Source organism: Corticium candelabrum, chromosome 1 (genome assembly GCF_963422355.1).
Source record: "Corticium candelabrum chromosome 1, ooCorCand1.1, whole genome shotgun sequence".
In the NCBI taxonomy this organism is placed as follows: Eukaryota; Metazoa; Porifera; class Homoscleromorpha; order Homosclerophorida; family Plakinidae; genus Corticium; species Corticium candelabrum.
This window is the reverse complement of record NC_085085.1, coordinates 4763631-4778274: the sequence shown is the minus strand read 5'-3', so window position 1 is coordinate 4778274 and position 14644 is coordinate 4763631. Positions and strand designations below refer to the sequence as shown.

The 14644-nt window shown below is 41.2% G+C and overlaps 3 protein-coding genes across 4 annotated transcripts in view; 2 read left to right on the top strand and 1 right to left on the bottom strand.

Moving 5' to 3' along the window:
• Positions 1-1894, bottom strand: part of LOC134181849 (pulmonary surfactant-associated protein D-like) — a 4968-nt gene extending 3074 nt beyond the window's left edge. Inside the window, exons 1-4 of the mRNA XM_062649157.1 lie at positions 1789-1894; positions 917-987; positions 771-854; positions 666-701 (exon numbers count right to left, since the gene is read on the bottom strand). Coding sequence (XP_062505141.1) covers positions 666-701; positions 771-824 — 90 coding nt within the window. The 5' untranslated portion in view covers positions 825-854; positions 917-987; positions 1789-1894. The remainder of the gene's footprint in view (positions 1-665; positions 702-770; positions 855-916; positions 988-1788) is intronic.
• Positions 1895-3651: 1757 nt separating this feature from the next.
• Positions 3652-9114, top strand: LOC134182988 (uncharacterized). Of its 2 annotated transcripts, XM_062650442.1 has the most exons (8): positions 3689-3775; positions 3842-3943; positions 5015-5083; positions 5275-5401; positions 5453-5600; positions 6542-6613; positions 6679-6786; positions 8837-9114. In XM_062650442.1, exons 4-8 carry the CDS (start codon positions 5399-5401, stop codon positions 8896-8898), a joined length of 393 nt encoding a protein of 130 aa, XP_062506426.1. In that variant the 5' UTR covers positions 3689-3775; positions 3842-3943; positions 5015-5083; positions 5275-5398; the 3' UTR covers positions 8899-9114. The 2 variants fall into 2 exon arrangements, with proteins under 2 accessions (XP_062506419.1, XP_062506426.1); XM_062650435.1 differs by having other exon boundaries at positions 3652-3943.
• A 1486-nt stretch (positions 9115-10600) lies between these two features.
• On the top strand, positions 10601-14558 carry LOC134181751 (uncharacterized). Its single transcript, XM_062649052.1, has 11 exons — positions 10601-10648; positions 10737-10973; positions 11059-11166; positions 11230-11541; positions 11663-11769; positions 11835-12081; positions 12144-12527; positions 12603-13046; positions 13107-13296; positions 13646-13809; positions 14478-14558. Exons 1-11 carry the CDS (start codon positions 10601-10603, stop codon positions 14556-14558), a joined length of 2322 nt encoding a protein of 773 aa, XP_062505036.1.
• The last annotated feature ends 86 nt before the right edge of the window (positions 14559-14644 follow it).

Genomic DNA, 14644 nt, shown 5'->3' with positions numbered 1-14644 from the left:
CATGCACTAGAATTACAGTAACAGGGTTGTCAACAGCAGCACCAATGACCAAAAAATGAAAAATGACCAGACAATTGGAATGCAGTGCATGCATTAGCTGTATCGCTGCTGTTAATTAGCACACCACTTGAGAGTGTTGGTCAATGTGTCCAGCCCCATTCTCATGCTCTTGATGTCAATTAGCAGCACACTTTACACCTGGCAATCTAGTCGCACGTGTCATTTCTTCCATGTGCAGTATTATCTGTTCCTTGTTGCCAAGTTGGCAGGCATGGGCTTAGTACATTAGTACTTCTTCACAATGTAAGTAGTGTACAAGTAGGAGTGTTTCACTACACATAAAACAGCTGCAACATGCCATGCTCGAGACTAGTATTTAGGGAGGAATGATCATATCATCTTACTTTATTTATACCACATACTGGACATTGGTTAACCCTGGCAAAAACCGGCATGCAACCAAATGTATGAAAATACAGTACTTGGTCTCTCATATGTTCAACATACTGATAACCATTATAATCCCCATTCTACTCTATCCTGTAGTCTCATCTAACCAACCCTCACACATTATCTCATCAACGCTCAACTCGCCCACTTCTCCCATACATTTTCTATCATAATGACTAGTACCTCAATAGATATATTCTACATTCATCACTCACCTGTCTTCCTGGAGGACCCGGAACTCCGGGAACACCCTACAAAAGACAACAAATGCTCACTCAATACAACTTGATCATTACGACAAGAGATCAAACACACACTACCGGTTCTCCCTTGCTTCCAATGCACTCCACATCAACAGAATACAATGGCGGCATGCATAATGCCAAGATGGCTAACACTACAAGCTGCAACATCACCAAACCAATGAGCAAATGATACAAGTTGAAAGTAATACAACAAGATGTACTTGCTTGTCCACTCATATCAGCAATGTTCCCACCTATTGTCTGCTTGCTGTCATGTCCGTTCATTTACACACTATCAATAGAATGATTAATCAGAGGACGGTCAATGTAAGTGTAAGTGATGTATAATCTATTTCCACTAACAAACATGACAGTCTCCACATGCTATTGCCATCCCTCTATGCCATCGATCAGCAGCAATGATGTATATAAAGTGCCAATGGCTCCAGGAGACTAACTAAGTCAAATCCTCCCAAACATCTACAATGTCTCATTTCCATTATTGCTGCTCTAACAGCAATTTTCTGTTCAACTTTTCCTTCATCCAACTCCATAAATTTCTTTCAAGTTGAAATTGAGCTGCAAGTTCAATATTCAGTCAATGATGTTGATTTCATTTGTCGTTCAACCAGAAGTTGCTTGTGTCAAGTAGGTGTGGCATATTGACTTGCTGCAGTTGCCATTCATCAAGATAAATCATGAACATTAGCAACAAAACATTTGTAAAAATAAAGATAGAAATGTTGGATGGAACGACAAACGTTAACACAAACATTGACTTTGAAATCATGTTTTCAATGATAGATTCACAACAACAATGATATTTAGTTAATTACTGGGCTATTATTATTGTCACATCTCACACCACACCCAGGGACGTAGCCAGGAATGACAATAATATGGAAAGAGGTTTACAAATCAAGGACGTCAATTGTCACGCCTAGGAACCACGTCTACAATAGCCTCGCCCTCCCAGACCCGTGTAGCGCCGATACAAAATCGTCGTCCACGGGTCTGGGATGGTACCGCCTCTTCTCAATATATTGCGGTTGGTCCTAGGACCAGCATTAGTGTTCAGTTTCATAATGCATACCTTTCCAATTACAGCTGTAATCAACGAAGACATCTCATGCATAGCTGCCGTCTACCAAAGACTACACTGTACACAAACGACGACTTGTAGTGCGCTCTTCACGCAAACTCACGTTCCTACACGTCGTGGTTTGTATTCTGCGCCTGTCAACGGCAGTAACGACACCTAGTAGAGCCGTTTGTTGGAACCGATGCTCCGACATCTACACAGCCAGCCAGCTGCATTCTCAACGACTTCATGATCACGTCTACTACACAGAGTCTTGCGGAGAATTCACGGCGAAGTTTTGTCGCGATTTCGCGGCAAGTCGCATCGAATCCGGACGATCGAGTCACAGCGGATGCGCGCATCGCGAATTTTCATCGCGAATTCGAAGCTCCACGCGCGACTAGCAGCTACTCGCAGCGGATTCACGGCGATCAGACACATGCCGATCGCGTCCGCGGCACCACTAGTACAAGAAAGTGCTTCCTAACGTCCCGTTCGCGTTCCCTACTAACACACAAATGATAAAACCGTAGCTACTGTAAACACAAAGGTACCCGTGCAGCAGGATGCGACACGATGTTCTAGCGCGACATGTCTTCGTCGTTCTTGTATTACGGCCGTAATTGGAAAGGTATGCATTTATGAAACTGAACACTAATGCTGGTCCTAGGACCAACCGCAATATATTGAGAAGAGGCGGTACCATCCCAGACCCGTGGAGGACGATTTTGTATCGGCGCTACACGGGTCTGGGAGGCCGAGGCTACGTCTACAATGGGCAGAGCCGTATATAAAGACGGTGTCACGGGGATTTGTGCACGCGAATTTTTTTTTTGGGCCCACTTTCTTCAGTACCCGGATAAACGTCCCGTATACCTGTAATCTGCACGTGACGTTAGCAGAAGGAACGAACATGATTGTATTGTTGTTTGCGTTCGTTGACTACTGCGCACCTTGCGACGCCACACCATTGACGTTGCTGAAGCGGTAGCTGCGTCGTAATTTTCGAACTCGGAGGCCATCAAAGCACATACGCACAAAGTAGCTATAGCAGGTAGGCTAGACGTTTCGTCTACCTTACGTTGTGATAACTTATTTTTCTTAGTTCATAATTCAGCAGAAATCTGCGTCAGTGCACTTGCATCGCAAAAGGAGCTGTTCCAACTTTCAGCTGTTCAACCTGAGACCTCTTCAAACTGGTGGACACGTAATACAGCTAGCTATCTATTAAAATATGCAGACTACTAGTAGCTAGACTACGGTACGTATAGTCACGTAGACATAGATTAACTTTTTAGTTCTTCAGGAACATTGCATGGGCTTACACGTAATCTATACCTTACATTGTATATCTGTAGTAAACATGCTTCTAAGTATAAAGTTTATAATAAACTGTCAACATTTTTGCTGTTCTGCTGAATACTGGCGGACAGACTGTGCTGTCTCTTTATCTTTTGTATTCGCTTCGGCATCACATACCTACTGACAGAAGGAGTTGTTTGAGTTGATCTCCTACTATTAAACACACTGGGGCAGCCAGCTTTTGCAGGAACAGAGCTTGAATTTCTCATGTGTTTTCATCTGCTGAGGGCTGTAGGCTGCACCCAAATTCTTTGCCTGTGCTTTGTTATCCCTGTATGACTGCCAAAAGTGTGTAATGCTGAAACTAAACGCTGCTGCTTGGTCGGTGGATGTGTTGATTTTCCTCAACATTTCCAGTAGTTTCACAAAACTTTTTAACAGCTGTCAGATACTCATCATTATTTGTCATGTTGGGGGCAAGTCCAGTTTCTAGGTCAACCATGACTTCATTGAGACTTGTTTTGACTGTCTCAATTGTCTGATTCTTGTCTTCACCACTACTGGGTATTTCAGTCTCCTTCATGGTTGTTTTCTGCCTTTTCTGTTGGAACAGATCATCATCCAGCATGGCTGATTCTTTGAAAGAATGTCGTATGTCTTCATTATGCCACTGAATATCAACAGAGAGGGACTGCAAGTACTCTTCATCTGACTTTGGTGAAGACTGCTATAGAAGCTAATGGGTTGGCAATCTTTTTACAAGAGCTACGCCTGCAAGGAGCTGATGGGGATCAACAGCAACGAGGAGTGGAGAACGTGAAGGATGAGAAGTTGGCTGTTGTGGAGGACAAAGCAGCAGCATTGGGTACAGATTGCAGTGACTGGATTGTGTAGCACGTGTTTGCTGATAGAGTGACGGATAAGCAGACAAACGGATAGACTGACACTGTCACAGACAGATGGATAGACGGACAGATGGACAGACACACAGATGTACAGATGGACTGACTCATACAGACAGATGGACAGACTCACAGACAGAGAGATAGACAGGCACACAGACAGACAGATGGATAGACACACAGACAGACAGATGGACAGACACACAGACAGACAGATGGACAGAAATGGACAGACAGACAAACAATGGACAGACAGATGGACAGAAAAACAGATGGACAAACAATTGACAGACAGACATACAAACAATTGACAGACAGACATACAAACAATGGACAGACAGACAGACAAACAATGGACATATATTTGACAGACAAGCAAACAAACAATGGATAGACAGATGGACAAACAATTGACAGACACAGACAAACAATGGACAGACTCATAGACAAACAATTGACAGACAGACAGACAGAGACAGGTGGACAAACAATTGACAGACACAGGCAAGCAGTGGACAGACACACAGACAAACAATGGACAGACACACAGACAAACAATTGACAGACAGATGGACATACAGACAGACAGGTGGACAAACAATTGACAGACACAGGCAAGCAATGGACAGACAGGTGAACAAACAATTGATAGACACAGGCAAGCAATGGACAGACAGGTGGACAAACAATTGATAGACACAGGCAAGCAATGGACAGACAGGTGGACAAACAATTGATAGACACAGACAAACAATGGACAGACACATAGACAAACAATTGACGGACAGGTTGACAAACAATTGACAGATGACAAATGTATCATGAATGGTAAATACACCACACACACACACACACACACACACACACACACACACACACACACACACACACACACACACACCTATCTGCCACACCCACGCACTTTTCATCTAAACTCATTTCAAGTCTCTGTTTGTCTGTTGTGTCCTTTTTGTGGTGTGAAACACAGAAGTTGCATGACGTCGATTAGTTTATGTATTTCATATGTGTTGCAGGGTTGAGGCGATCGAATGGCTACGAAAGGAGACGATTGTTACTTCTATTATAATACTGAATGTCTGAAGGTACAGTTGATATAGTCACCAATCATGTGAATTATTGATTAATAATTTATTAATATAAATTAATTGTATGCTATTTATTTATATTAATAAATAAATAAATAAATAATTTGCATATAATTAATTTATATAAATTATTTGTATGCAAATTATTTTTTATATTTTGTATGTCTTGACTGTCGTCTCTATTCCAGGGTGACCAATGCCCTTTCTGTCACAGTCAAGCTGCACTCGGTAACAACACTGTCTGTGCGTTGTGGCTACAAGGGTCGTGCTTTCGATCAGCATGTCCGTTCAGACATATGCATATCACTGTGAATGGTGACACTTTCGTCTATTTCTCACATTCTTGTGAGAATGTCGAATGTTTAGCCGTTGAAGAGTGAGTTGTTGTGTTGCTTTGAGATTCAACCGAGTGGCTGCCTCAAGCCCAACTGTCCTTTCAAACATTTCAAGCCAAGAAATGTGATCACACTGGGAACGAGCTCAATGCCGGTGATGTCAACGACACAGCCAGTTGGTACGATGTTTTAATTAATTAATGGGAGAGTTCAGGGGATAGCAGCATGTACAGACAAGTGGGCAAATGGTTGGACTTGATAGACAGACAGAGGGAAAGAGACGGATGATGGGAAGTTGATTGGATGGAAGGGAAGACGTGTAGACAGATGGAGAATCAAAGATGTTTGGATGGATGGACAGACAGACAGATGGACAGACAGACAGACAGACAGATGGACAGATGGACAGACGTAATAGTGTTGAAATTTTAAATATATGTATTGACAGACAGATGGACAGACAGACAAGCAAATGGACAGACAGACAGACAGACAGATGGAGAATCAAAGATGTTTGGATGGATGGACAGACAGACAGACAGACAGACAGACAGATGGAGAATCAAAGTGACTAGCCTCCACCCTGTCCCGACTCTACTTCCTGTCTGTACAGCATGACAAAACTTCCACGTACGTACGGGACAGACAAAATGGCACTTATCTATAGATGTTTGGATGGATGGATAGACAATGGACAGATAGACAGATGGAGAGAAGGACAGACAGAGAGATGGACATACATACATACAGACAGATGACAGACAGACAATGGACAGACTTACAGACAGACAGATAATGGACAGACAAGTAGACAAACAGACAGAAAGATGGACAGACAAGTAGACAAACAGACAGAAAGATGGACAAACAATACACAGACAGGAGAGAGAGAGGACAGACAGAGAGATGGACATACAAACAGACAGATGAACAGACAGACAGACAGACAATGGACCGATAAGTAGACAAACAGACAGAGAGATGGACAAACAATGGACAGACAGAGAGATGGACATACAAGCAGACTGATGGACAGATTCATGAATGAAAGAAGACACTAATCCTGTACAATCCCTCCATCCCTCCACAGTAAAGATCTACATTTTGTATTTTGTTTCAGTTGCTGTCAGACCGTCTGTTTGTGCTTCTACCAACTTGGTTCAAGCACAGGACACGGAGATGCCAAATTTCTGTGAGAATCACTCTTGTGTGTTGCTTGGCTAAATATCAGTAATGAGAACTCATCTCTTGTGTCAGTTGGAGTTGTAAAGGAAGTGATGACGTCTCTATCAGTCCAGTCAGACAACAAAGGAATATCAAATTTGACTGTTAGTGGGCGGATAGTCACACTAAGAAAACCATTAGGTGAGGGTGTGTGTGTGTGTGTGTGTGTGTGTGTGTGTGTGTGTGTGTGTGTGTGTGTGTGTGTGTGTGTTTGTGTCTGTCTGTCTGTCTGTCTGTCTGTATGTCTATCTGTCTGTCTGTCTGTGTTTGTCTGTCTTTGTCTGTGTGTGTGTGTGTGTGTGTGTGTGTGTGTGTGTGTGTGTGTGTGTGTTGTGTGTGTCCAAGTGCCTGGATATTATTCTTGCTGTCCCGGGTTTCTTGTACACGACGCACTGTGCAGAATGTCAACAGTAACGATTCCGGTATTTGTAGTTCTTGTTTGATTCTATTGTGGTAGCATCTTTCTTGGCCTCAACGTGTGTTGAATATGTGTGTGCTGTTAGGAGCATCTTCTTCTGCTTGCAGTTTGGCATGGGAATGGTCTGCTAAGTACATAAATCAGGAATTAGGTATAGCAATTGAGTTTTAGAGCAGCAGTTGAAAAATTCTTGGTACGTTTCTAATAAATAAATAGATTTTGGGCAAGGATTCAATTATCAAGATTGATATTCTAAACATTTGTGTGTAAGCAATGCTAGTATGTATACCTTGCTTTGTCAACATTTGCTTAATATTTAATTTAAAGAATTTTGAGAAATTTTTAGAATACTTTGACGTGTGCTGGTGTGTGCTGGGTTTGATAGTTAATTAATTCAACATCTAAAATTTAGTTTCAATCATTTGTCTGTTAATTTGCAGTTTGATAATGATTTATACAGCCTACATTGATTGATTTGTACCGCCAATTTATATATAGTCGATATTATTGTATACAGGCAATATTGATTGATGTATACTGTACAGTAAATATTGATTGATATATACATTAGCAATAGTGTTGAGCTTAACCTTGTTTCGAAGACTGACATTCTCTATTTCAAGTTAGTCAAGAAGCAGCAAGACGTCTATGTGGAAACATGGATTATTTTGGTGACCTTGTTCTTTAGTGTGGACATAGACTTTTTTTGTGGATAAAACCCCATGATGCAACCAGTGAAATTATTTGGCATGCACTGCTTGTAGATAACAAGGAATTCAAACGAGAACTAAAACGAAGGATCGAGCAATAATAGTCTTACTATATATCAATCGATATTGACTGGCTGTATAAGATCATATTGACTATATATAAATAGACTGTATAAATCAATCAATGTAGGCTGTAGAAATCATTATCAAACTGTAAATTTACAGACAAATATGATTTTAGGTATAATTTTACATGTTGAATTAACTATCAAACCCAACACACCTCAGATTATTCAAAAAATTTCTCAATTTAAAAAAATTAAGTATTAAATAAATGTAGAAAAAGTGAGGTATGCTGTATGCTATACATTCTTTACATATACTTTACATGTATACGATACATGGTTTGGTTGCAGCCAATAATACAGAAAGAGGATGTGCATGTGTAGAGGTATGGTTGGCATGTGAGGGTTGCCTCGTGATGAATTTGAAGCTAAAGAAGAGATCTCATTCTAGGAACACTTTCACTTAAGAGAGGACTGCAATTTGCCTCTGTAATTTTTGGAATAAGTTTATTTCTTGTGGCAGGGTACAAGACCTACGATACCACAAATATGACTCAATGTTAACTAATTAAGTTGTCACTATTACAGATAATCGTGAAATATTGGATTGGCTACCTGTATCGATCGGTATATACGTATCAGCTTGTATTGGTCTAGATTATCAGTTATTGGAGAATAAGTAAAACTGTTTTATCAGTGCAACTTTAGCAAAAAAGGGATTTTGTACATGTTCCAGTGCAGGCATGTATGTATGTTTTGCCTTTAACAGCCAGTGCTGCAAAAATGGTGCAGCTATACTTTTTTGTGGTGTTCTGGACAGCAACAAATGTCCATATATATTGGTCCCTTGAAAATCAATGGTTCAGCGAGTGTGGTCCATGTCATTACACTGTACAAGTAACCAGTTCATGTACTGTACAGTCTTTTAATTAATTGATTAATTAAATGAAAAATTTTACTGAAGAAATGCTATGCTTAATATTTTGCATTGTGTGTAGGACATGTGAAGAAGATTGCATATATTTGGAAGGTTGGAGCAATGAATGGCATGTCAAAGTAGTGTCCAGCAAAATCATGCCACTATTCAAGCTGCTAGTGCAACAGCTGTGACATTTGTTGACCAGTTTACGATGCTGTAGAATTCAATTCTAACCAGTTATAGTCATTACCGGTTGGATATAATAATATAAACACACACACACACACACACACACACACACACACACACACACACACACACACACACACACACACACACACACCACATATATAATAAGCTAAGTGTATACTGAGCACTGATAACAATCTGTGGCATATCAGTACTGAGTAGCAAGTCAAATAAAAACCTGTTTGTAGTTGTGTGTGTACAATGTTGCATTTAGTAACTCTTGCATACTGCTTCAAGTGTGCTTTAGCGAATTACGGTTAATTAGTAAAATTCACGTACATATACCTGGGAGGCAATGGAGTTGGCTTCATGTATTGCTTGGAACTCTCTAATTCCTTCAAGATTGAATACGCCAAATAGGAATGCACCGGCTTGAGTGTTGTCTCCAGCCTGCTCATTGATTCTTCCAGCCAGATTTCTGCAGGCAGGGCATCATTGGGCTACTGTGTGGGTCCCTAAAGTGAGTGGCTTTGCGCACAGTGATGAGCTGGCCCTTCTCTGGACTCACATTGGGAAAGGTCAGTCTCGTACAGTCTTGCCTGTTTAGGTGTCTAGCGGACCTAGATGCATTGAAAAAGAAGTAGACACGTGATGGAGTGCAGATTGAGTCTCATGTACGTGTGCATAAGTATGGCTTCACTATCTAACCTGCCCTTGAATGTCGTAAGAAAAGAGCTCGAAAACTTGGCAAACATGTCGCGAAAGAAACAGGCGGGACTAAACGCACTTTTGACTGGATTTGGCACGGATTACGTAGAGCCGCACGTGAAGGACAGGCTTATGGCACGTGCAGATTACAGCTTATACGGGACGTTTATCCGGGTACTAAAGAAAGTGGGCCCAAAAAAAAAATTCGCTTTGTGCACCCGGTGATTTGTGCACCCTCGCGCTTTGCTCGCGATTCCAGACCGTCGACTCGATGCTCCAGACCTCATGTTGGGTACACATATCACCGGTCATGATGCAAAGCTGCTGGTGATTTCGGACCCCGGTGATTTGTGTACCCTTGTGCTTTCCTCGCCGTCCCAGACCGCTTTCAAGCTACAGGACTCGCGATCGTAATGCAAACTAAAGTACTCTCTGTTCCCGATCATCTATTGTACATCTGCATTTAGCTAGAGAACGAATATCTCGTGACAGTTGCACCCGTGGCCGGAAGATGACCATGAAGAAGCCGGATGTTGACTGAATCGAAGAAGCCGGATGTTGACTGAATCGAAGAAGCCGGATGTATGATGACTGTGACTCAATCGGATGATGACTGACTCCTAGAACTGCCGGATGGTGACTGTGACTCAACCGGATGACTGTGATCACAGTCACATATGACTCAATCGGATAATGACATGCCGAGGGTACACTATATATTTAGAGACACAGCTCTAGCGCTGGATTCAGATGCAGGTTGTTGCAGTTGTGCAGTTGAGTGTCTACAGTCGCGAGCAGTTGTGTTTCATAGCACGTAGAATTGATTCTTTGGTTAGCTACAGTTGATCTACTCTAGAGTTGTAGCTGTATCTACGATTTCGTACTAATATGCTTTTATTTGGCTTGTAATAAGTTGTCTCAGTCTGGACGCGCGTGATAGAGCCATATGGACAATGCAGAGTTGACGGATGCAGAGTCAGACGTAGAAGCTACAGTAAGATAGCATTGACATCTCCATGCATTAGTATTGGAGAAATGCTCTAAACAATTGCAACGTTACAATTACTCTAATGATGTGGTAGGAAGTAGATAATGTAACTTCAGCAGAACAATGGTCGGAAAACATTGTGAACTCATACAAAGAGTTCCTAGTCTCTGGAGGGACAAACTACACTGATATTCCAAGCAGGAAACGAAAGTCATTTAGAAGAAGAGCAAAAGATTTTACAGTTCAAGATGGAAGGTTGTACTACACAAAGACTCCAGGTTTACTCAGACTGGCACTTGGTAGCAAAAATGAGCAAGATCGTGCCTTTCAGGCTAGTGCATCATAATAAAAATTAGTTGCAGTTACTTGAAATAGCTATGTATATGAGTGAAGAATCACTCTGTTGATTGATGTAGGAGTGTCACGTAAATCCAATTGGCGGTCATCTGGGAAGAACTAAAACCACTGACAAAATAAGGAGCAGATACTACTGGCCAAACCAGTACATTGATATCGCAAATCAGGTAGAAATTTTTTTGTTACTAATCTTGTAAAATAATTTAACTAGCACAATTAATGTTGTTTAGATAAGGAAATGTGATAGGTGCCAGAGGACGAATTCTGTTCTCAAATTGCAGTCAAACGAACTCCACCCTATTCCTGTTCGTTCAGAAGTGTGGAGTCTAGTTGGAATTGATCTCATGGGACCGCTGACAATGACAAGTCAAGGAAACCAATACATACTAACAATGACATGCTATTTCAGTAAATGGGTTGAAGCTTTCCCCATATCAGACAAAACTGCTGTTACAGTGGCCAGGGCTTTGTACACTGCCTACTGTAGGCATGGAGCACCAAACGATATTATCACTGATCAAGGCAGAGAGTTTGTCAACCAGGTTGTATGAGATATGTCCTATGTGCTTGTTAATTAAATCATGTATGTCCAATGTAAACTATGCTTCACCTGTACGTGTATGTACCACTAGTTGGATGTTTATACTGTGTTTGCTTCAACAGGTGTGCAAGGTACTCCATTGTCAATTCAATGTCAGGCAAAGAATAACAGCTGCTTATCATCCTCAGTCTAACGGACTAGATGAAAGAACAAATCAAACAATTAGAAAGTAAGATAAACAATATAAGAAGATAAGTGTAGTTCTATTGCAATTAGAGTATTGTGACTACATAGATGCCTTGAAAAATTGGTAATAGAGCATGAAGAAGACTGGGATGAACTCCTTGACCCAGTTCTCTTTGCTATTCGAACCAGTGTTCAAGAGTCCACCAAGTTCACTCCTTTCTTTTTAATGCATGGACGAGAAGCTAGGTTTCCTTTAGAAGCTGAAAACAGTGAGATCACTTCTGTCAGTCAGTTGGGTGATGTGCAGCAAGCAGTACATCATCTAAAGGAAATGAGAAACAAAACATTGAAAACAGTCAGGAAAGACAGAAACAACAATACAGAAAAAGAAAAGGAGCTGTAGTAAACTCTATCCAGGTTGGACAGACTGTTTTGCGATTAAATATGCTAAAAAGGACAACGAAAGGTCATAAGATGGAAGACACCTGGCTTGGACCATACAGAGTTATAGAAATGACTGCATCTGGTGGCTGTGTCCTTTGTTGCATCAAAACTAATTCAACAATGAAGCGCAAAGTTAATATTAGTCAGCTGAAGATCTACAATACACCACAGAAGTCTTCTGAATTGGCAAATGTGACAAGCAAAGATGATGAATCAGCTGCTACTAGGATTAAGGGCAACAGCAAGCCAAATTTCTCAGATTTAGAACGTCAGCTATTTGATCAAAGTCTGTTACGGCTGTGGCGCACAGGAGCAATATGGGAGGCTTGGAAAGCTGAAGAAGACGACGAGAGAGAGGTATGCTTACATCTAGCTACTGGCACATATTGATTAGTTATGTTATGGTTACTGCATGTACTTTGTGTTTTGCAGCTTGCTGAACATACAAGCTCTGTTGAAGAATGTTGGCTTAGTGTCAATGTAGACGTGGCTCTGTGGCTAGACTGTCGAACGTATGAGAAAAAGCCAACATTAAAACGAGTTAGTGATTTTGTGCTAGTAAATCCTGTTGTTCATCAAGAGTTCAATGATTTTGCAAAAGCTGAAATAACTCAAGAATTGCAATTACTACTAGACGTGGACTTAATTAAGGTCTGGGAAACTGACAAAGCACTCTCATTGCCAAGGGTGTCTCGATATCAAAACGTGTACGTCAGCATCAGCAGCTCTCAACTTGATGACCTATGTCTGTGGGTATATGATATGAGAAAGCTGTATAACAGTAAAGGAAGAAGTTTGTTTGAGGTAGTTAATAAGAGAGCAAGTATGCCTCAAACATTGTCTAGTCTAACATCAGCTGCCGAGAGTTCACAAAGAGTAAGTCAACTGAATTTGCCACAATAACCAGAAGATTTGTTATAAAATTTTCTTTTGCAGTGGGTACATGGTCTGGATCTCAATGAAACTGATAAATGTATTATACAAGGCAAGTGTGCCGACGGCTTTCTAACTGACAAGCACATGCATGCTGCTCATCAGCTTCTATTAAAGCAGTTTCCCTACATCAGTGGACTAGAGTCAACACTCTTTTGCCAGACTTACGGATTCGCTCACGTAACAAGTGATGGTATGAAATAAATACCCCTCTCACTGACATGACACACACACACACACACACACACACACACACACACACACACACACACACACACACACACATGCATGCACACGCGCACACACACACACACACACACACACACACACACACACACACACACACACACACACACCTGCACACATACACGTGCACACACACACACACACACACACACACACACACACACACACACAACACCACACACACAACACCACACTACACCAAACTACACCACACTACACTAATAGTGTAATATTATCAAAATAATATTATAAGCATTCATGTGGTTTGTAATAATAACAAATGCATTTTTGTACAGCTATTCAGATTCATTTTACAGGAAGTCATCATTGGGTGACTTCAACCTGCTTTGGCAAACAAGTACGACTATACGACAGCAATGCTGGCCTACACTTGTCTCCTTGTATGGAAACACAGCTGGCACAAATATATCAATTGGCTCACAAAGACAACATTCTCATGGTAGAACAAATGCCAGTGCAACAGCAACAAAATGGTAAAGATTGCGGGCTATTTGCAATAGCATATGCATTTGATGCAGCTCTAGGAGATGATGTAACCATCATGCATTTTGATATTTCCAAAATGCGACAACATCTGATTTACTGTTTGGATCGAGAGGAGCTCTCACCTTTTCCAATGGAAGAAGACAAGCCATTGGAAACATGTGACAGAAGTCACTTTTATATTACTTTGCACTGCACGTGTTTGTTGCCAAAGACACATGGCAAGATGGTAGAGTGTTACGTCTGTGAAAACTTGTATCATGACAGATGTGTCACAATGTCAGGTAGTGAGCCTTGGATTTGCGCTAAATGTAGATAAATGTCTTGCTATACACAGCTTCAGTATTAATTTGTTCAATTAATACATCAACTTTAAATATACAAAGTTGAAACTGTGAACTAAGTCAGAATCTAGGACCTTAATTAAACATTTGACAACGATATCTTCTCTAGACTTACCTTAAATTGCCAGCTGTGTTAAGATTTCCGTCCGTCCGTGTGTACACATGACCAGGTCGTCCATAAGTCTCTAGTTGGCATACACGCGTGCACATCAATGCTCCTACAGCGATCCCCAGTTGCAAGTTGAGAACTGCAGGCTTGTAGACCCATCTATGCTTGCAGCTGAGTCTGCAATCGTCTCCAACTAATGTTGGAGTGAATCTCCTTCGTACATCAACAACGTCAGGCTGGTCAACCGATTGATTGGTTACGTACTAGACTTCACTCACAAAACGACGCCTAGAGACGAGTATTCAGTAATATCAATTGCTCGAAACGTTGTCACGGTT